Raw genomic sequence first — 24,556 nt, 5'->3', positions numbered from 1 at the left:
AGAGAAAATTACACAAATTTCAGTATTTATATGAATTGAGAATGACTCATCCCAAACTGAGTAAAATGCAACAACTCAGAAGCACTCATTTTGCATTACTATTTAGAATAGTTGTGCTAATTAGGTATAGCTAGCTATTACTATTATAATTTTTTCTCTCTTATAATCATGTATCAATGCTATTTCACCTATGGGGCATACTGATTAAAGTTTACTCTATTAAATCATCCTTTTAAAACACACACACAGCCAGGCATGGTGGCGCATGCTTGTAATCCCTGCGCTTGGAAGGCGGAGACAGGAGGATAGCGCTGGTTCGAAACCAGTCCTTGCTGGTTTAAGGGACCCTGTTTCCAAATTAAAAAAAAAAAAAAAAAAAAAATGAAAATAGGTCTGGGAGTGTAACCCTGAGGTAGAAGGGTTTCCAGGAACCCCGGTACCACAAAAAAAAAAAAAAAACCACCATACACACACAATGGGAAAATATCTGCTCTATATTGTGAAAGCCATTAATATGTTCAATTAATATTTAATAATTAGGGGACTTCCGGGAAGATGGCAACCAAGAAAAGCGGGGCTTAAGAGTCCCGCTAACAACCAATCTCCATTACCACAAAAAGAGCGCCTTTCATAGCCAGAAAACACCATCACCAGAAAAACAAAAAAAACCACCAGGCTCCAGAGAGAAAGCGGACTGAGAACAGAGCTCAGGGCCACAGAGGAGACACACGAGCCCGAGGACGCGGCAGCAGCGCCATACTGCCGGCGGCAGCGGCGAACTCAACGGACGGCTACAGCAAGCCAGGTGAGCTGCTGCGGAACAGCCAGGCGGGATCTTTCGGCGCAGACAGCATTTAAAGCTCCCAGTGGCTGAGCTCAGCACACGCTGCAGGGATTCAGAGTGGAAATCAAAACCAGAGAAGAAAAAATTACGCCAGCCTCATGGCCGAGGGCGTGGCAGAGGCGTCATATTGCCACCGGCGGCGGCAGCAGCAGTGAATTCACCGAGTCCAGTACAGCTACATCTGCGTACTCAAGAACAGTGAGTCAAATTGCGGGCCACAGAGGAGAAATCCCAGTACTGTACTCCCTGGGACTTGACCCAGTGGGGAAGTGGCGGTGGCAGAGATATCACACCATAGGAGAACATGCAACCTGGCACCCCCCCATAGTTTAAAGCAGCCTCTATCGACTCCCTGGGTCGGAGACTCTGTGATACAACCCAGTAAAGGAGTAGTGGGGTCTGAGATAATACAGACTCGAGATCCAGAGCACCTTAAGTGAAGCCATAGTGACCCAAGGGAAGAACCCAGAGAAGGCACAAACCTCCGAAATCATGGGAAAGAGGAATAACACTGGAGTAATGAATGTGCACAACCCCACAACATCAGAACCTGATAAAACAGAAAATCAGAGATTTCTAGAAGATCAAATCAGGAAAATAACTGTAGAAATAATAGAGGTGCTTCGAAAAGAACTCAGAGAGAGCCAAAAAGAGATAAAGGATGCAATTAATGAAGTAAAGGCCTCAATTCAAAGCACAAACAACCGATTAGACCACATGGAGAACAGAATCTCGCTCTTAGAAGATGAGCAATCCAAAAATGAATGCATAGTTTCTAATCTAGAAAAAAATATCCAACAGCAGGAATCTGACATTGAAGAAATATGGGCCCATTTTAAGAGAGCTAACCTAAGAATAATTGGAATAGAGGAGGGAAAAGAAAGTGATACCAAAGGGATCAACAATCTCTTCAAGGAAGTAATAGCAGAAAATTTTCCAAATATAGAGCAAGAGGTTGATACACAGATCCAGGAAACTTATAGAACTCCCTTTAGACAGGATCCGAGAAGAGGATCCCCACGCCATATAATTGTCAAAATGACCAATGTGGAAGCCAAGCAGAGAATCTTAAAGGCAACAAAAACAAAGGGCCAAGTGACATTCAGAGGCAAACCAATTAGAATCACTCCAGACTTCCCAAACCAAGTCATGAGAGCCAGAAGGGCTTGGAGTAACATATTCCAAACTCTGAAAGAAAACAACTTCCAGCCAAAAATTTCCTATCCAGCAAAACTTTCTATCAAATTAGATGGAGAAATAAGAAGCTTCCATGACAAACAGAAACTGAAGGAATTTATGTCTTCAAAACCAGCGCTAGAGAAAATACTCAAAGAGATTAACTACAAAGAAGAAATAGGTAACACTCACCAGAACCAGAGAAACAAGAGTTTCCATCCAACAGACAACTAAGATTGGTTATCTGTGGAGATTCATTATTTATGTTAGTCTTTTACCTATCTCTAAGTTGTATTGTTTGCCTTTATTGTTGTTAATTTTTAGGATTTCTAGTTGGAACATTAATATACCTTCAGATATAGCATTTGGAAATATTTTATCCCATTCTATTAGTAACTTTTAACTCTGTTTACATTGTCTTTGGATATACAATATTTTCTTTTATTTTTTAGGGAGTTTGTATATTCTTCTGTTGCCTGTGCCATTGAAATCATATCCAAGAAATCACGGCCAATTTCAATGTTGTGAGGTTTTATGACCCAGATTTTCTCTTAAAAGTTTATAGTCTTAAGATTTATATTTAGGTCTTTTATCTATTTTGAGTTAATACTTGTATATGGGATTAGGTAAAGGTCCAATTTTATTCTTTTCCATGTAATTATTATTTTTCAACAATATTTAGTTAAAAGATTATTATTTCCACCACCAAATGTTCGTGGAAACCTTGTCAAAAATAACTTGACAATATAGGGAAGAATTTAGCTCTAGGCTTGTATTTAACTCCAATGGTCTATATATCTGCCTTTAGAACAGTACTACACTGTTTCAATTATTGTAGCTTTATATGGTTTGAAATCAGAAAATATATATCTGCTAGCTTTGTCTTTTTCAAGATCGTTTTGGGTATCTAGAATTCATATTCCATATTAGGATAGATTTTTTTCTGAAAAATAAATATATAAATATATGATAGTTTCACCTAAAAAAACAGAAAAAAATATGCTCTAGTAAGAAAGAAAGCAAAAAGAAATATTGAAATGCTATCTTTAAATCATCAAACACTTGGTATCAGACAAATGAAACTGTTATGTGAGATTATCATTTTTAATTTTGGATAAATTGCTATAATACTAGATGTCAACCACTAAGCCAAGCATGGGAAGGAGGGATGGGGAGAGAATGGGGTGGGGATCGGGTGGGGGCTGACTGGGCGATGTGTGCATGTATGTCTACAAAAGTTTGTATCCCACTATGATGTATGAATACAGTGCACCAATAAAATAAAATTAAAAAAAAAAGAAAAAAAAACATTATGAGCAACCACAAAAAAAAATATTTAATAATTATAATAAAAATAAATACCTTCTCTAAAATATTTAGAGCTTTATAGAAAATTAAAAGCTAAACTACAAAAATTTTTCCTTGCAAAGTTTTTTAAGATAGCACCATATTGAAATCTTGAAGCTCACTTTGCTACCAAAAGAACTCCTTTTTTCTCAAGAAAAAGTACAGTCAGTCTCAAATCATACTGAAATGTAACCTATATGATAGCCAAAATGGTTATTAAAAGCACTCAGAACATCAATACTCAGTGTCAATGCTATCTTTTTTTAAAAAGATCACTTACCTTTCAAACCTAGAGTTTGTAGCTGGAAAAGCCGGCCAAGTTCATAAGGCAAAACCCGTAAAAAATTGTCATTTAAAAGCAATTCCCTGTTTAAACAACAAAAACATTTTAGTTTAAAAGACCAGCATTTATTAATATCTACACTTGTCATTTTTAACCTAACATACAATAAGTGATTTTTACATTCAAGGCATTCTTCTACACTGATCCAAAATATTGTACAATATTAAGTATGAAATGTGAAATTGTCACAATTTCGTGTGTGTGTGTGTGTGTGTGTGTGTGTGTGTGTGTGTGTGTCTGTCTGTCTATATGAGAATGAGGATTAAACTCAGGGGCATTCTATCTCTGAACTACTGTCAAAGCCCTATTTATTTTGAAACACGGTCTTATTAAGTTAGTGTATGCTGGCCTTGAACCTGCCATCCTCCTAGAACCCTTCAGACCCCCAAGAACTGGAATCACTGGTGTGTGTGACACCAGTCCTGGCTACTGTCACAATTATTAACAGTAAATCTATGATTTACTAGTTTTCTAGTAGACTAAAAGTTGTAAGTATAAAAACTGCACATCATTCTCAAGCTAAATCCACCCTCTTTTCTCTCCCCAAAGATGACTATCAGAGTAACAGGTATCATTAGTATCTAAAGACAATAGATAACTAGTTCATTTATAGGAAAAAGTAATTTTTTATACAATCTGTAGGGTAAAATTGCAATTAGTAGCCCATATCTTGTATAATTTTTATTAGTGATTACAACTCTACTCATGTCAATACCATAAAAATTGAAAAATACACACAGAAGAGAAATTAATGTAGAACTATAAGGTAGTATATTATAGAAATAAAGATAGTTAAATAGATAAATGTGAAAATATAAAAAACTATTCTGGTGGGAACTGGGTAAGGGCTAATTGGATGATGTATGCATGTATATCTCTACTACCTTGTACTCCATTAAGATGTACAACTAAAATGCACCAATAAAAACTTTTTAAAAATATTCTGGTGAACAATCACTCATATAGAATATAAATATTAAAATAAAGTACAGGATGGAATATATGAGAATAGACTAGCACAGATAAGATCTAAGTTTATGTTTGTGAAAATTAAAGCAGACTAAAAAAGTAACATCTTCATTAGAGGAAAAGCAAAAAAATTTAAAAATGAACAAATAAGACAGCAAGAGAATAGTAAAGGACAATCTTTAAATTTTTAATATGTGACATAAATCCTTTTAAAATTATTACTCAGTAATAAGGTAGAAAAATAATTCTTGTTTACACCGAGAACATTTATATAAGTAACATCTTAAGATTCCTGCAAAATTTTTTCCTATGAAAAAATTCTTAGAGAATCTTTTTTTCTTTTCTTTGTAGTACTGGGGATTGAACCCAGGGGCCTTCTACCTCCAAACTATATCCCACTCCTTTTTTTGTTTTAAAACAGGGTCTCACTAGGTTGCTGAGAGTCTATGTTGCTAGAGCTATCCTCAAATCTGTGATCCTCCTTTCTCATCCTCTCAAGAGTAAGATTGTGGGCATTACACCATGCCCAGCTCTAACAGAATCTTAAGGTACTATAAATAATTCCATTTTATCAGGTTTTAAAGTTTCCTTAAGGAGTAATAACATAAAATATATACATTATCTCATATAATTGAGATAAGTTCCTAAAAGCTTTACTTAAAAGCAAATCATATTTTCCCACCAGGTGCACACTTGTAATCCCAGCATTCTAGAGGCTGAGACTGGAGGATTGTGGTTCCCAGACAGCCTCAGCTACTTATGGAGGCCCTTAGCAACTCAGTGAGACTTTGTTTCAAAAATAAAAAGACTAAAAACTAGGGCTGAGGTTTAGCTTGGAGGTGCAATGCTCCTGGGGTTCCATCCCCAGTACCGCAAAAAAAAAAAATCCCAATTAATTCTGACTAGTTACATCAGATCTGAGCCTAAGGTGACATTATTTTTGTTTTGTTGGTGGTACTGGGGTTCCTGGAAGCCCTTCTACCCCCAGACCTATTTTTACATTTTTATCTGGAAACAGGGTCTCCTAAGCCAGCGCGCATGGCTGGCTTCAAACCTGCATGATCCTCCTGTCTCTGCCTCCCAAGCACGGAGATTACAAGCGTGCACCACCACACCCGGCTTAAAGTGACATTATTTTAACTTCACCCCACCTCAAGTCTGCCAAAAGAAACTGTCAATAGGAAGCTGCAAATTTAAAGGAAGGAAAGGAAATGTCCAGTGGAGACTAAGGACTGTTCTTAGATATTTTATACCATTTGATCTTCACAAGCACATAAAAAAAAAAATACCACTGTAAAACAAATAATATACCATTACTTTCTTATTTGATAAAATTAGAGTTTTATATAGAGTCATGTCTACAGTATTTGCTCACCTGAGAGACACCATGTTTCCTAGTTCTGCTGGTAAACTTCTGAGTTTATTGGATGATAGATCCAGGTAAACCAGATTGTGAAGCTTGGCAATATCAGGTGGAATGCGACTAAGGTTATTGTCATTTAGATGCAATGCTGTCAAGTGTGTCAATGACCAAAGTGAAGTACTTAAACTCCGCACTCTGCCTAAAAAAGGCAAAATATTGAAGCGTAAAAGTCTAGGCCCAAGACAAAGGTTGAGCTAAAATGTGATAGATGAGTCTGAAAATACACACAAACACTATCTTTGACATTTCAACTTTGTACTTAAGACTATGTAACTGCATCCAAACCACCCAGCCACCCTTTAATTTCTGACACTTTCACCTAATGGGTTAAAAGAGTCGTGGCAAATGTAGAGATTCCTAGAGTCAGACGTCAAGAAAAAAGCATGAAGCTTAACTAAGCTTTTGAGGTAGAACAATATTAACTTTTTTAAAAAGCCATAATCCTAACAAAAGTATTTCTCACATACTCTATATAAAAATTAGGGCAAAGTTCATCCATATCCATGGCCTGGGTTAGTCTACAAACTTTAAATAGACAAGAATAAATTCCTATGATTTAGAACCAACCTTGGACTAACCATCAGAAAAACCACTGAATCTCCAAAGGAGACATCCTCCCCAGCTTTCTGATATAGCTAAGACATTAACAACTCTGGTTTAGGATTTTTTATGGAGTGCAACATTTTTAATGAAATCGTTATACATCCAACTGTCTCAGTCAGCAACTGCTGCCTAAAGTGAAACATGTATGAGATCAGAAAATGAGGTTCAGAGTCCTGATTTTTATCATTTATTAGCTAGCTACATGTCTGGGTAAATTCTCTAGCCATAGCTTCTTTAAAATGTTACAATAATTTTTTATTTATTTATTTATTTTTGCGGGTCTGAGGATGGAATCCAGGGTCATTCAACCTCTGAGCTACACCCCCAACCCTATTTTTTATTCTTTATTTTGAAACAGGGTCTCACTAAGTTGCAGAGGGCCTAAGTAGCTGAGGCTGGCCACACACCCCGATCCTCCAGTCTCAGCCTCCCAAATGCTGGGATTACAAGTGTGCGCCGCCACACCCGGCTAGAATAAAAAACCTTTTTTTTTTTCAATTAAAAATGTTACCTTATGATAATAAGTATTAGTTATGCAAATAATTTATATGAAAATTTTATAAACTTTGCAAAATTAAAGTGGTATTTTAATTAAAATACATCCTTTTTCCTTTTTTTTTTTTTTTTTTTTTGGTGGTACTGGGGGTGAAACCCAGGGGCTTTTCTGCCTCTGGGCTATATTCCCATATCTTTGGAAAAAGGTTCTCACTAAGTTGCTGAGAGCCTCACTAAGTAGCTGAGGCTGACTTTGAACCAACCTGTGCAATCCTCCTGTCTTAGCCTCCCAAGCGATGGGGTTACAAGTATGCGCCACCATGCCCAGCTATATACATCATTTTCTAAACAGACTTTGATGAAAGGGACAACAGATGATAAAGGGCAGAAAATCTCATAAAGGGGAAATTTTATTTTCAAAGCTATTGTGAAGCCAACTCAAACTTTTATCTTCTGTTCAGGGTACTTTCTATCACAGATATTTTTCTGCTGTCTACAATCAAGACTTTAAGAGTATACTAAAATTTTGCATTTTTCTTGGAAATAAAGTTTTCAAATAAAAAGGCTCTAGATAAAAGAAAAATTTCAATTTTACTTAGGCTTTAAACATGTGGCTCTCTATCAGGAACAGTTCGGCTCTCTAGGGGACTTTGACAAATTCTGGAGACATTCTTGCTTGTCATAACAAAAGGAGTATTACTGGTATACAGTGGGTACAGACCAAGGATACCCCAAGGAATTATCTGACTGAAATAGTCAGGATGCCAAAATTGAGGAACCCTGAATTAGCCTAAAAGGATTTGCCTATATTCATTCTTTTATTACCAATCAACAAGCCACCCAGTTACCTTTTAGTTATACATTTAAGTAATTCTTGCCATCTTGCCACTAATACTATAATGTGGGTTTAACCATTCCAAATGAAAGCCTACTGGGGAAAAACTACATTCTATATATAATCTGTATTGCAGCAATTCATAAAAAATAGTTCTTGGTAACCATTTTAATTAATTTAATTTTGCAATAATTTTAGACTTAGAGAAGTTACCAAGATAATACAGAAAGTTCTTACAAATACCTTTGTTTCACCAATATTGCATTAGAATCTTATATAATATTTAAAACTTATACCACCATGGTATATTTATCAAAACCAGGACACCAACATTCATGCATTACTCTTAGCTAAATTCTAGATTTTATTTTAATTTTACCAAGCTTTACACCTTTGTGTCCCATGATTCAATTTAGGATATGATTTACATTTAGTTATTATCTGTTTAGTTTCCTCGGGTGTTTGGCAGTTTTTTAGTCTTATTTTGTATAACTTTGATAGTTTTGAGTCTTATTTGTTGGGTATCTTATAAATGTCCTGCAGTGTGAGTTTGATTCTTTTTATAATTTTTTAGGAATCATATCTATTTTAAAAATCCTAAACATGTCTTAAGATTCTGTAACAGTTTTCACTTATTTGTTAGAATAAATATATAACTTCTATTCTAGGTTTTCTTCTTTGCCAACACTCAGATGACAAAAGGATGGCATCGATTTTAATTTCCAAAAATTAATCTGTAATAGTCAAAATACAATCTATTATGTCACAGCACCTGGTTTTACTTAGAAGCTGAAGTCCCACATATCCTCTATTCTAGATGGTAACTCTTGCTGCTCAAGGTAATTAATCTGAAGAAGGAGGATGGGAACAAAGATATTTAGGAACTGATCAAAAGAAGATAAACACTAGTACCTTGGCATTTTTGTATCTTTTCAATTAACCCCTGTAATTTAAAATGTGCAACAAAAGCTTGGCGTGGTGGCTCACGCTTGTAATCCCTGCGCTTGGAGGCAGCAGAGACAGGAGGATTGCGTAGGTTCGAAGCCAGCCATGCTGGCTTAAGACACCCTGTTCCTAAATAAAATATAAAATAGGTCTGGGAGTGTAGCCCGGAGGTAGAAGGGTTTCCAGGAACCCCAGTACCACAAAAACAAAACAACAACAAAAAAAGTGCAACAAAGAAATAAATATGGCAGTACTCTTATTCATTTTTACTATTATATCCCATATAAAATGCTTCACATTTCACTTACCTGAAATTTCTAATTCTGCCCAGTGGGATTTTTTGCCATTGGCTACCTCCTCTGCTGACATGATGGTATAAATTCTACGAGGATCTGGAGGATCATATTTTTCCTTTGGCATCCCTATTAGTCTGTGAATAAAAAAGATTGAAAATTATCAGTTGATAAAAAAAGAAAAATTAAGAGGCAAGTTTTCCTTTTCACTCCCATTTTATACCACAAATTCTCACTTGAAGGAAAACACATCATCTGCAGCATGCTAAACCCTAGCAGGAACTCATTAATAAATGCCTAAAAAAAATGTAAACAGGCATTAGACTTTGCAGTGAACACTATGGTTGCTTCTTAAACCATTTTGTTAGCTGCACTGCTTTCCTAGATAGACTGACCTTACAAGTTTCATGAGCAGACTCTATCTAAGAGAATCAGGTAATTTTATCCTCCTTCCCTAAATGATATTCAGATACCCCTTGCCTAAGACAGTTTATTCCATTTCCCTTGATACAGAGAGAGTTCAGATTAATTCTGCTTATCAGAAAAGCAGCCTTCTATGCCAGGCATGGTGGTGCACACTTATAATCCCAGCACTGGGGAGGCTGAGACCAGAGGATGGCGGTTCATGGACAATCTCAGCTACTTAGTGAAGCCTTCTGCAACTTAGTGAGATCCTGTTTCAAAAATAAAGAATAAAGCCGGGTGTGGTGGCGCATGCTTGGAAGGCTGAGACAGGAGGATCGCACAGGTTCGAAGCCAGCCTCAGGTACTTAGTGAGGCTCTCAGCAACTCAGTGAGACCCTGTTTCCAAATAAAATATAAAATGGGTCTGGGAGTATAGCCCGGAGGTAGAAAACCTCTAGGCTCCACCCCCAGTACCTCCAAAAATAAATAAAGAGAGAGAGAGAGAGGGAGGGAGGGAGGGAGGGAGGGAAAGAAGCAAGTTCCGGGAGTGGTGGCGCATGCTTGTAATTCCACTGCTTGGGAGGCAGAGACAGGAGGATCTTGCAGGTTCGAAGCCAGCCGAGCTGGCTTAAGAGATTCTGTTTCCAAATAAAAAGTATAAAAAATAGGTCTGGGAGTGTAGCCCGGAGGTAGAAGGGTTTCCAGGAACCCCAGTACAAGAAAGAAAGAAAGAAAGAAAGAAAGAAAGAAAGAAAGAAAGAAAGAAAGAAAGAAAGAAAGAAAGAAAGAAGGGAGGGAGGGAGGGAGGGAGGGAGGGAGGGAGGGAGGGAGGGAGGGAGGAAGAAAGAAAGAAAGAAAGAAAGAAAGAAAGAAAGAAAGAAAGAAAGAAAGAAAGGCAAGGCAGAAAGGCAGGCAAGACAGGCAGGCAAAACTGCAAAGTAGGCCAGGAAGCTTGGTGTGCACTGAGGGAACTTATTGCAAGGTATGAATGGATTCATGGGTTCGCTAAGCACTGATTACAGACCCAAAAAATAACATAACTTGCTCACATCTTCTGCAGGTCCACAAGCACTTATTTCAAAACAAACGAATGAACAAACAAAAGAAAGAAAGAGGGAGAAAGAAAGAAAGAGAGGAAGGAAGAAAGAAAGAAAGATAGGGCTGGGGGTGTAGCTTGGAGGTAGAATGCCCCTGGGTTCTATCCCTAGTACTGAAAAAAAAAAAAGAAAAGAAAAGAAAAAAAAGAAAAGAGAAAAGCAGGCTTCTCTCTCTTGCTGAATATAAATGAACAAGAATATAGTCCTGCATTCTGAAGGCAGCCATACAACAACTCTAGGGAAGCCAGCCATGTAAGAGAGAGTCTAGAAAATAAAGAAAGCCAGAAGACTCGATGAATCACAAACAAATACATATTTCCCTTACCACAGGTAATTTGAGCTTTCTGTTACTTGCCACCAAAAGCATGCTAATTAGGGTGACTACATATCTTGGTTTCCCTAAGCCAGTCTTGATTTATACCCCTTGTTCTAAGGTAATTTTAATATCACTCCTTTTCTCAAAAGTATCCAACTGAATAAGACTACATGGCCACCCTGATAGCACTAATATTAAGCATTTTCCTCATAATAATAACACAATTGTCAACTAAAATACTCAACTACTCATATGTGCTATGTTTGAGGCAGATGACAAACAGCCTTAAAAAGTAACCTTATTCAATAATTTCAATGTAAGATTTACTGCTTTGGTTGTAGGCAGAAAATAAAATTCACTTCAGATCTAACAAGAATAGCAAATGACACAAAGTCTTGAGCCTGATTAAACTCCTGCATGCTAGCCATAAATTGACACATATTTATAATTGGTTCTTTACTCATATTTTTAACACATACATTCCCTTTAAACCAAGCTTCTAGCCGGGCGTGGTGGCACACGCTTGTAATCCCCGCGCTTGGGAGGCAGAGACAGGAGGATCGTGCAGGTTCGAAGCCAGCCACGCACGCTGGCTTAGGAGACCCTGTTTCCAAATAAAAAAAGTACAAAATAGGTCTGGGACTGTAGCCCGGAGGTAAAAGGGCTTCCAGGAACCTCAATACCACCAAAAAAAATAAAAATAAAAATAAAAAAATAAACCAAGCTTCTGAATCTGGAATTACCTTATTTTTTTTTTTTTTTTTTTTTTTTTTTTTTTGGTGGTACTGGGGTTCCTGGAAGCTCTTCTACCTCCGGGCTACACTCCCAGACCTATTTTATATTTTTTGAAACAGGGTCTCTTACGCCAGCACGGCTGGCTTCGAACCTGCGTGATCCTCCTGTCTCTGCCTCCCAATCGTGGGGATTACAAGTGTACACCACCACGCCCGGCTGAATCTGGAATTACTTCTAAGGAAAGAATATCTCAAATAGAAAACTTATTTTCAAGTAGTATGAAATTTGTTACCAAGAATAAGGAAAAGTAGCACTCTGAAGCTGGACATGGTGGTAGGCACCTGTAATCCTTGTACCTAGGGAGACTGACATGAGGATCATAGGTCAGAGACCAGCTTCAGCAACTTAGCAAGACTCTCAGTAAACTAGTAAGAACCTGTTTCAATCAAAACAAGAAAGGACTTGGGGTGAGGCTAAGAGGTAGACTACTGTTGAGTTCAATCTCCAGTACAACACACACACACACACACACACACACACACACACGTAATATCCCATCAGGTAAAAAGAAGTCAAAGCTAGTTTACAGGAATACAATAAAAACTTCTCATCCCATAATTTTTCCTCATTATTTTCAAAGGAAAATAATCTATTCCTTCCCATCTACTTAAAGAGAGAAAATGGGATTTTTCCAGATTTGCCCATTGGTTAACAATAATTAGTTTCTAGGTTAAACTCTATAATTTTTTTTTTCTTTCTACTCTGCTTGGACCCTAGGGTCTTCTAACACTAAGGTATACCCCCAGCCCTTTTTATTTTTTATTTAGAAACAGTGTCTCACTAGGTTAACATATAATAGCCTCAAACCTGCAATTGTCCAGTCTTGGCCTTCCAAGTACTGGGACTAAAGGTATGTAACATCAAAACTGGCCTTCAACTCTAATCTTACCATACAATTTGGGTAATATTATACATTACTTTTTCTAGTCCATAAATGTCTTATAAGCCAGGAGTGCTGGCACATACCTGTAATCCCAGTACTTGGGAAGCAGAGACAGGAAGATTGCTGGTTTGAGGCCAGCCTCAGAAACCTAGTGAAACCCCGTTTCAAAAATAAAGAGCTAGGGGGTGTGACTGAGGGGTAGAGTGTTCCAGTTTCAATCCCCACTCCACCAAAAAAAAAAAAAAAAAGTCTTATAAATTCATATAGCACAAAGAATATGGTCATTTTCCTGGGGCAAGGGGAGACTTGATTTCTACCACTTAGCCTATATAAAATACTCTTGAAAATAGTTTGATAACAAAATTTTTAGAATACTTATACTGGCACACTAAATATGCAAAAACAAAAATAGGCTTCATTAATATTAGATCATTTTTATGAAATATAGGTTAGAGGATTAGAAATCAAATTGACTATTTTAATCATGGCTTCCATTAAATGGTATATGTTCCCTAAGGGGACTATGAGTTATTTCTATGTATGACATATAATTTTGTTTTTTTTTTTTTAGAAATACTGGCAATTGAAACCAGGGCCACTGTACCTCTGAGCTACAACCCCAGCCCTTTGTGTGTGCGGGGGGGGGGGGGGGGTTGGTACTGGGGGGTAGAACCCAGGGGCTTTCTACCTCCAGGCTTTACTCCCAGACCTACTGTTTCATTTGGAAACAGGGTCTAAGTTGCTGACAGCTTCACTAAGCAGCTGAAGCTGGCTTCAAACCTATGCAATCCTCCTGTCTTAGCCTTCCAAGCACTGGGATTACAAGAATGCACCACTACGCCCAGCTCCTATTTTTTATTCTTTATTTTGAAATAGGGTCTAAGTTGCAAAAGGCCTCACTAAGTCACTGAAGCTGTCCTCGAACTGCCATTCTCCTGTCGCAGCCTCCCAAATGCTGAGATTACAAGTGTACACAACCACACCCAGCCTTTATTCTTTATTTTGATATAGGGTCTAAGTTGTGAAGAGCCTAAGTAGCCACAGCTGGCCAAAAACCTGTAATCTTCCTGTCTTAGCCTCCCAAGTACTGGGATTACAAGCATGCACCACCACACCTGGCTGTTTTTATATCTTAATACAGTTCCTACCACATACAGTAAGCCCTTACCATATAATATTCGTGGAATAATGATATGCTTTAGAATCCTAAATCTGTCCCCTTTCTTCTCTTCTACTTTTCCTGTCACACAGCCAAATGACAGCTAAATGCGTTTCTAAAACTAATCTGGAAAAATGGTAATTGACCTACATGTTCGATTTTCCTAAATATTAAAAAAAAATCCAGATAGGAAATGAGTAACATCTTTTCTGGCACTCTAATTCTAATCTCTGAAATAACTACTATAAGGAATTATATTACTATTTTTTAAACTTTCCATGTTTTAATCTCTGTAAGTACATTAGGATTTACAAAGCCTCTTCTTTTAAAAACAGCTCCATAAAAATGTTCATTAAATATCTACAATATATAAAAGCCAAAGCAATATTAATACTGTCATACTAGAAGTCAGAAAATTCTCTTAGATTTGGCCAAAAAGCCAATAAAAATACAAACAGGTATGATGGTGCAGGCTTGTAATCCCAGAGTTTGGGAGGTTGAGACAGGAGGATTGCAGGTTTGCAGCCAGCCTCAGCTACTTACTTGAGGCACTTTGCAAATTCAGTGAAAAGCTGTATCAAAATAAAGAATAAGCATGCACAACCCAGACAGCCTCAGCTACTTAGCAAGACCCTTTGCAACTCAGTAGGATTCTGTTTCAAAATAACGAATGAAAAATAGAAAGCCAGGCATGGTGGTGCACACTTGTTATACCAGCATTCAACAGCTACTTAGGCCTTCTGCAACTTAGTGAGACCCTGTTTAAAAATAAAGAATAAAAAATAGGGCAGAGGGTGTAGTTTGGAGGTCGAATGCCCCTAAGGTTCCATACCCAAACCCACACACACAAAAAATAGGTCTGGGCGTATACCTTGGAGGTAGAATGCCCCTGGGTTCCATCTCTGGTAGAGAGAGAGGAGAGAGAGGAGAGAGAGAGAGAGAGAGAGAGGAGAGAGGAGAGAGGAGAGAGGGGAGAGGGGAGAGGGGAGAGGGGAGAGGGAGAGAGAGAGAGAGAGAGAGAGAGAGAGAGAGAGAGAGAGCGAGAGCGAACACGAACAAGGGAAAAAAAAAAAGAATAAAAATAGTGTAGCTCTTTGGTAGAATGCCCCTGGATTTAACCCTCAGTACCGGAAAAAATAATTTTAAAGAACTCATCTGGACATGGTGGTGAACACTTATAATCCCAGTACCTGTGAGGCTGAGACAGGAGGACAGAAAATCGCAGGTTTGAAGACAGCCTCCGCAACTTCATGAGGTTCTCAGCAACTTTTAGCAAGACCTTGTTTCCAAATAAAAAATAAAGTAGGTCTTGGAGTGTAGCCTTGAGGTAAAAGAACCCTGGGTTCCATCCCCAGTAGCAAAAAAATAAAAAATAAAAATAAAGAATACAAAATCAGGAAATTAGCATTATTGAATCCTTCTGTTCATCTTCACTTTCCCCTCTAAGGTCCTCATCAGCAATGTTCCTCCTTATTGGCATAATACAAACACCTATTTCAAAATACTTAAAGTTATAAAAATAATCATTCAAATGTAATTTAAATCTCTAAAATTAACAGTGATGAGGTGATTTCTAATAAACTCATATAGGTCATTCCAAGTTTAAATACCAAGTGACGGGCTTTTCATTTAAGAAACATTTATTTTGGAAAACCTAACAGCAAATTCCTCTATCTTTTTTTCAAACTCATAATGAAGCAAGTTTGTTTTGTTTTGTTTTTGTGGAAGAGTGCTGCTGGGGATCAAACCCAGGACCTCATGTATGCTAGGCAAGTGCTTTACCAATTAGCTATACCACACTAAGATATCTGCAAGTTTTTGAATTAATTTTTCCAAGTTTTTAATTTCTACAAAATCTGGCGTCAATTCCCAAAGGATCCTCACATTACATCAACCTGATTTATATTGGGATTCCGATTATTTAACAAACTAAAAGTCTCTTAGCAACACCTGTTTGACTTCTCAGCCATCAGGCCCATTTCAATGCTATAAAAACTATCTCACATAGCTCCCCAAATACTAATTCAAAAGCTGTTTGGAACCTACCAGCCACTGGACACTCTATTGTAAAATCTCTAAGGTTAATCATCAATTCTGGACAAGGAGCTTTATATCTCCTATTTCTTAGCCCCTATCCTGAAAGTAAACAAGTTTTAATCTCCATCACTGGTGGCTACACATTAACACACAGTCAAGACTTTCATAAATTATTCATCATTTTATTTCAGTAAGTAAAAACTTCAAGTAAACCTGTAAAATATGTGTGTGTGTGTTGGGGGGGGGGGTACTGGGGATTAAACCTAGGAGCATTCTACCTTCAAGCTACACCCCCAGCCCTGTTTTACTTTTTATTTTGAAACAGGGTTTAAGTTGCTGAGGCTGACTTCAAATCCGTGATCCTTCTGTCTCAGCCTCCTAAGTAATGGAATTAAAGGTGTGTGCCACCACCCACAGCTCTGTAAAATATTGTAAAATATTGACTTGCTAGAAAATGTTATTTCGATGTTTTTAAACTACAAGCAATAGCATATATAACATTAGCGCTACTTCACATGGAAAATTTTAAATTGGAGCTTCCCAAAAGTACAAATAAGAGATACCCGTGTAATATGCTATATCAATAAATCCAATCTACATAAGCAATAAACCCAAAGATTCTATTGCTAACACCTCCCAAATCTTAGATTTTATATTTGGGACCAGGAAAATAAAGCAAATCAACTCCCCCTACCTAAAAAAACATCTGAGCAAATCAGAGCAAACTGTTAAAAGTGAGAATTTCTGTATATACTGATCATCTAGAGTAGCTTAAAAAAAAAAGTATCCTCTACAATATATGGAAACATAAATCTTAGACAGGCTTAGTGGTGCATATCTATAATCCCAGCCAGGCCAGCCTGGGCGATTTAGCAAGATCCTGTCAAAATAAAAACAGAAAAAGGGTTGGGGGTGTAACTCAATGGTACAACACTCCTAGGTTCAATTTCCAGTAACACAAAAAAAAGAAAGGCGCACACAGAGAAGTCTTATGATGCTAAGTCACAACTTCTTTCTCAACACCCTAAATTCAGCACAGGATTTCATTTAGGATTCAGATTAATAAAGAATGATACAATCACCAAAGAGTTCTTCATAGTGAATCAGAGACCTCATTCAATTAATTTAACCTTAAAATACAAATCATTAATCATACTTATTTCCATAGAATATTAAGAGATCACCTCAACAGTAGTTTGCAATAGCAATCTTAGGTAGTCTGCATCTAGTGATATAGATGCCAACGAAGTTCCTAAAATTATACCTCATTTATTATTTCTGCTTACATTTAGAGCAAATTTCAGCGACTTACTACATTTAACACATTCTGTGAGAAGTCTGTATTACACTGGCACTTATTCCCAAGGTTATAGAAAATAAAACACATTGTTATTTACAGACTACTCACACCTTGATAAATATCCATCCTTCCCATTTAGCCTAGTTATTTTCCATAGTTATACTATGATCTTACTGCCTGAGTTATGGGGAAAATATGTCTAGATTTACCTTGTTTAACCAAGCAGAGTAACACTTGGAATCAATAGTTTTGAAGTTCCTATTTCCTCACCAATAACTGTTTTTAGCAGGGTGCAGTAGGGTTCATTTGTAACCCTAACTACTCACGAGGCCAATTTAAACTTTGAAGCCAGACTGGGAAGCTTATCAAGATCATGTCTCAAAATAAAATAAAGTTACAAGTGCTGGAGGCCAGGCATGGTAGCAACATGGGAAGCTGAGGCATGTTTGAAACTAGCCTAGGAAACTTAGCAAGACTCTGTCCCAAGGTTTAAAAAAAGAAGAGAGGGGATGCCTGGTGATGAAGCTCAGTGGTAGAGCAATCAATCCCCTAGCATAAAAAAGGCCCTGGGTAAAAATCCCTAACACTACAAAACATACATATTTTAAACTATACATAACTATTAAACATTTTTATCTGTTATACAAAAATCTATACCTTACCTGAAAAGGTACCTTACCAATACCTTTAGTATTGGCTCAACAGCTAATACAAAAAATACATCTAGCAAATTACACTGCATATTATAAAAATCACACTGACAAAATTAAAGACTGATTGTGATCTCACAAGAGCTTAGTAGATATCCAAAGATAAAGAACAAATTCATTAGCAATTCCATTCTATTTCCATATCAAGGGCCTCTGGATGACATTGATCTTTAAATACATATGCAATTATAGTCCACAAATGACAAATAATGCAAACATTAAAAAAAAAACAAACTTCATTCCAAGTTTTCTAATACCTCCAGCTAGCCAGGTGTGGTGACACATGCTTTAATCCCCACGCTTGGGAGGTGGAGACAAGAGGATGGCGCAGGTTCAAAGCCAGCCGTGCTGACTTAAGAGACCCTTTAAAAAAAAAAAATTATATATATATATATGTATGTATGTATGTCTGGGAGTGTAGCCCGGATGAAGAAGGGTTTCCAGGAACCCCAGTACCACCAAAATAAATAAAAATAATACCTCTAGCTCTGTGACCTCTCTGAACAAAATAAAACCTGTTTTATGATGGCAAAGTCATTTCTCGCTGGATTTTGGAGTCTCATATTTCTGACCAGTTTAGCATGTATTCAAGAAATTTACTGCATGCCCACTACTGTTATTTACCATATATCAAGCCCTAATGCTTCAACAGTGAATGAGATAAACCGTGACATACGCTTCAAGAGGCATAAGACATTTCCATGGCATTATGTGAAAAAGTTACAGAATATTCTACTTTTAAATAGTTCTATAAGAAACTTTTTTTTTTTTTTTTTTAGTGCCCAAGGGCATTCTACCTTTGAGCTATACACCCCAGACCTTTTTTTTTCTGGTACTAGGGGTGGAACCCAGGAGCTTTTCTACCTCCGGGCTATACTCTCAGACCTATTTTATACTTTATTTGGAAACAGGGTCTCACTAAGTTGCTGAGAGCCTCACTAAGTAGCTGAGGCTGTCTTAGAACCTGTGTGATCCTCCTGTCTCAGCCTCCCAAGTGTGGGGATTACAAGAGTGTGCTACCTCACCTATCTTATTTTTGAAAGACAGTCTCACTAAGTTACTGAGAACCACACTAAGTTGCTGAGGCTGTCTTTGAACCTGAGTTCTCCTTTTCAGCCTCCCAAGTATTGGGATTACAGGTATACAGCTAAAAGGAAAATAAAACATCCTTTCTACAAACAGTAAAGGTGAAGGATAGTACGTGATTTGTAGAATAGTCAAGGATCCATGATGAGAGCAGAGTTCCCAAGAGAATAAGTTTTAAATGTACTATGTTGGGGAATGGCATTAGATAACCAGGTTAAACACACACCCATATAGTTAACTTGATAAGGTGATAGCAACTCATGTCCTAACCTAGTGATCATATTTTTTCTATGATCCTTACTGGCAAACAAATTAATCATGTAACAGCAGTAATATGACTCTTAAGTCTTTAGAAATAATTGGATTCATGTCTTATTTCTGGTCAATCTTTTTTTTTTTTAGACTTTTATAGTACATTGAAATTACACATCATGGGGAGGTCCAATGTGATACAAACTTACATGTACTTATCTCTTATATTTCCTTCTACAACCCCCCCCCACTTCTCCTACCTTCCCAAACATGTTAGTGAAATTGGTGATAATACTTTCATATATTGCTATAGTATTATTTGAACTGTTTTCTTTCTCAATCTTCCATTTTCTCCTCCCCAGCCTCCCTCAATCCCCTTTCACTATTATACTGGTCTTTCTCCACATCATTTAAGTACCTTATGTTTCCTATTGTCTCTCTACACTTGAGAGAAAACACACATCCCTTGACTTTCTTTGTTGTTTTTTATGGCTGAATAGAACCCCGTTGTGTGTATATACCACATTTTATCCATTACGTTGTTGACCAAAAAGCCTGGTGTTGCTATAAAAATGAGTATACATGTACCACTATAATATTCTAAATTCAATTCTTTTGAGAAAATATTGAGTGGTACAGCTGGGTTTATACAGTAGCTCCATTCTTAACTTCTTGAGGACTCTCCATACTGATCTTCATAGTGGTTGTACTAATTTACAATCCCACCAACAGTGTAGAAGAGTTTCTATTTCCTCATGTCCTCAACAGCATTTGTTATTGTTTATATTCTTGATTGCCATTCTGACTGGGGTTAAACAGAATCTCAGTGTAGTTTTGATTTGCATTCCACTAAGTACTAATGATGCTGAATAACTTTCATATACTTATTGGCCATTTGTATTTATTCTTTTGAGTAGTACCTATTTCAGTTCAATGCCAATTTTTTGATGTGTGTGTGTGTGTGTGTGTGTGTGTGTGTGTGTGTTAAGTTTTCTGAGTTACTTAGATATTAGTCTTCTATCAGAAGTTTAACTGGTGAAGATTTTTCCCCATTCTGTAGGCTCTCTCTTTAAACTTGCCTGTTTGCTATATGAAAGTTTCTTAATTTTATGCCATCCCATTTGTTGATTCTCGGTTTTATTTCCTGAGCTTTGAGGGTCTTACTGAGATACTACTCTACCAGTGATTATATTTGGGAGAGTTGATCTTATGTTTTCTTCTAGTAATTGCAAAGTTTCTGGTCTAATTTCTAGGTCTTTGATCTATCATGCAGGGTGGTAGACAGGGATCTAATTTCATACCCCAAATGAAAACTAGATATCTATCTAACAAAGTTCATAGGCACACGTGACAATAAGACCTCTATGAAGAGGAAAAGATGTTACTGGTTGTCATATGGCTTTCCAAAGGAAATCCAAAGATAACTACAGAAATCTTTAGGCTCTAGGGGGGTATGGTCTACTTGTCAGGTATAAGTATTAGTAGGGGAAAATAAAAAGAAATATCTCCTTTGCTGAATATGTAGACATTTTCTTTCATATTTAGACCACCAGGAAACAACATAAGCAGTAACAACAGAATATAATACAAATGTCTAGTATACTAATGAAAAACTCACCTCACTCCAAATGAAAAAAATACCATAGGCATATAAAATATGCCACTTTCAGAAATTTATTCTAAGAAATTAATTTTTATCTAAGGACAAGAATTTATCATCACCAATAAAAAGTTGGTTAAATATGATATAGCCATATGATGGTATTACAATTCTCCTTTTCCACCTAAAATTTAAAAACTCCCTTTTTCAGATACCCCCATTTCACTACAACAAACTTAATATCTATGCAACTAAGATTGTTACTTTAACAGGATGAATTTTTAGGGCAAAAAGAAATATGGTCAACATAGAATAATTTAACCAAGAGCTGTCTCTCAAACTATTATTAAATTGTTTATTTAGTTAAGCCAGGCACAATGGCACATACCTGTAATCTAAGTACTTGGGAGGCTGAGACAAAAGTATCACAAGTTCAGGACATTCATCAGTAACTTAGCAAGACCCTGTTTCAAAATAAAAAGAATAAAGGGTGTAGCTTGGGGTTAAAATGCCCCTGGATTAAGCCAGGCATGGTGACATACGGTTGTAATCCCAGCATTTGGGAGACTGAGACTGGAGGATTGCAATTTGTGGACAGCCTCATCTACTTAGTGAGGCCCTCTGCAACTTAGTAAGACCCTATTTCAAAATAAAGAATAAAAATTAGGGCATGGGGTATAGCTCAGAGGTTGAATGCCCTGGGTTCCATCCCCAGACCCGACAAAAAAAAAAAAAAAAAAAAAAAAAAAGAATGCCCCTGGATTCAACTCCCAGTACCAAGAAATAAGATTATTCAGAGAATCATGTAGTTTTTAATCAAATCCAGAGATACTATGATGTTCTACAAATCCACCATGCTGAGTACATAGGCCTTCCACATGACAACTGTTTAGGCAACTCAATTCTCTCAACAACTAAGTGCTCAGATATAATACAAGTTTCATCTCAAAGAAAAAATCATATTTTATGTATTTCTGGTGTCAAAAACTAACTATATTGGTCATCCCAACATCTACCTGTGAAAAAGAAATATAATAATATACTATGTGGATGTTTAAGTATTTTGGATAAAATTAAGTAGCTCATTTTATTGGAGAATAGTATCTTATTTTTTATAGATAAAAAGCATTCCCACAGACAAAGTGCAATATATACACTTTTAAGCATAAAGTGTGCCCAAAATATCCTGCCTATTGATCCTTTCCTCTTCCTAACCCTGGCAAATCACTAATCTTTTTATTGCCTCCACAGTTTTACCTTTTCCAGGGTGTCATTTAGATTAAATCACATAATTTTTAGTCTTTTAGACAAGTTTCTCCCACTTATGGACTTTAAGTTTCTTCTATGTATTCTTAATGGCTTGATAGCCCAATTCATTTATCACTAAATATTACTCTGAATGTTCCACAATTTATCTACTCACCTACTAAATGTCATTATGAGTTCTCCCGAGTTTTATATGTAAAGCTACTAAAAACGCCTCTCTTCAGGTTTTTGTAAAGGCGTAAGTTTTTGTTTCATTTATGAATTCCAAAGAGCATGACTGCTGGCTCATCTGGTGCTATGGTTCAGATGTGGATGAAATGTGTCCCACAGGGTCATGTTTTGGAAGGTTGATGCTCAGTATGGTGATGCTAAGATTGTAGAATCTTTAATAAGAGGTGGAACCCACTGGGAGGTCATTAGATCACTGGGTACCACCCTCCAAGACATTAAAATAAATTTGTGGGACCCTAGTCAGCTCTCAAGAGCAGTTTAATACAAAAAGAGCAAACTTGGCTCCTAAATCTGTCTTCCTACCTTGCCTTGTACCCCCTTTTGCATATAACCAGCTCCTCTTTTGTTGCTCTACCATGCTAAGAAGCAGTCAGAGAGCCCTTGCCAGGATTGTTTGTGTCGTCCAGCCACCAGAATCATGAAACCAAATAAGACTCTTTACTCAGCATCAGCCTCAGGTATTTTCTTTAGCTGCAGAACACTGACTAGGACCTATGTCTGGTCTTATAAAGAAACTGACAGACTTCCCTTCAAAATGGCCAATACTAATTTGCATTTCCATCAGCAATGAATGAGAGCTCTCTTTGCTACATATCACCAGCATGGTGCTGCAAGTGTTTGGGATCTGACCATTCTAATAAGCATGAAATGGTACTCCCACTGCTGTTTTACAGAGAGGGCTTTTTTGCCCTCACTGTAGTACTAGGGATTGAACTCAGGGGTGTTCCACCTCTGAGGTATACCCTCAGCCCTAATTTTTTTTTTTAATTTTGAAATGGGGTCTCACTAAATTGCAGAGGGCCTCTCAAAGTTACTGAGGCTGGACACAAACCTGCAATCATCCTGTCTTGGCATCCCCCAAACTGAAATTACAAGTATATACCAACAAACCTGACTTACAGAGGGCTTTTTAAAATTAAAAAACAAGAAGAAATTTTATTTTATTGTAGGATACATGCATTTGGCTATACTTGAAATTATGCTTAAATTTTTTATTCCTTTAAGAGTAAACTTTACCATAATTCTGATAACCTACACATGCCATCAATACTGAGAAACCTATAAATTACTATAAGACATGTACAAAATATCAACATAAATAATCTTATGCTATAAAATATTGCCAGATAACGCAGGTGTTTGAGAATACTGAGAGCCAGTCATGGGTAGTGCACGCTTATAATCCCAGCATTTGGGAGGCTGAGACAGAAGGATCAGTTCCAGAACAGCCTCAGCTAGTGAGGTCCTTTGCAACTCAGTAAGACCCTGTTTCAAAATAAAAAATAAAGCCGGGCATGGTGGCACACACTTGTAATACCAGCATTCGAGAGGCTGAGACCAAAGGATCACGGTTCACTAAGCTACTTAGTGAGGCCCTCTGTACCTTAGTGAGACCCTACTTCAAAATAAAGAATAAAAAATAGGGCAGGGGATGTAGTTTGGAAGTAGAATGCCCCTGGCTTCCATCCTCAGACCCGCAAAAATAAATAAATAAATAAATAAATAAATAAGAAATAAAATAGGGCTGGGGGTGTAGTTCATAGATTTAAATAAATAAATAAATAAATAAATAAGAAATAAAAGAAAATAGGGCTGGGGGTGTAGTTCATAGATTGAATGCCCCTGAGTTTCATCTCCAGTACTGAAAAAAAGGGAATATTTGGATTTATAAAACAATGAGTATATAAAAAGATTACTGTGCATTTAAATATCCTATTTCCCTTGATCAAAAATAAAATATTATTAATAACATTTAAAAAACATTTCACAAAATGCTTTATTATAAGCATGAGACCATAGAAGTATGTTATAATATACAATGGTTGTTCATCTGTTGTGCCCATAATATTCTTCCCCAGTTTTTTCTCATATTCTGATTGACAAAAATCAACCTGATTAAGACTTTGCTTGGGTAAGGAATGTTAGGAAGTTTCTTACTAAATCACTCATATACACATATCTTTAAAATCATTTGATAACATAAAAAATATTCCAAACAAACTCTCTGTCACAAGGAAACACTAGACTTTAATTTACAAACTATGTTTGCCAGAGAACATATATGTACAAACATACCTAAAGCATAAAATTGCATTCAAAACCATGTTTAAACCTGGCATGATGGCACACACTTGTAATACCAGTA

The 24,556-nt window shown here is 36.9% G+C and overlaps 1 protein-coding gene across 2 annotated transcripts in view; it reads right to left on the bottom strand.

The window, feature by feature from the left end:
• The window catches only part of CNOT6L (CCR4-NOT transcription complex subunit 6 like), a gene marked incomplete at its 3' end in the record, with an annotated part of 104,146 nt that overhangs the window by 69,300 nt on the left and 10,290 nt on the right, over positions 1-24,556 (bottom strand). The window contains exons 2-4 of one of the 2 annotated variants that reach the window (XM_080697952.1): positions 9,285-9,410; positions 6,055-6,237; positions 3,648-3,733 (exon numbers count right to left, since the gene is read on the bottom strand). In XM_080697952.1, coding sequence (XP_080554078.1) covers positions 3,648-3,733; positions 6,055-6,237; positions 9,285-9,410 — 395 coding nt within the window. Of the gene's footprint in view, positions 1-3,647; positions 3,734-6,054; positions 6,238-9,284; positions 9,411-24,556 lie in introns of those variants that run through there. The other variant, XM_080697953.1, reaches the window with a different exon arrangement.

Source organism: Muscardinus avellanarius (assembly GCF_963383645.1).
Source record: "Muscardinus avellanarius genome assembly, chromosome: 6".
In the NCBI taxonomy this organism is placed as follows: Eukaryota; Metazoa; Chordata; class Mammalia; order Rodentia; family Gliridae; genus Muscardinus; species Muscardinus avellanarius.
The sequence above is the reverse complement of the archived record's forward strand: the minus strand, read 5'-3'. Positions and strand labels throughout refer to the sequence as shown.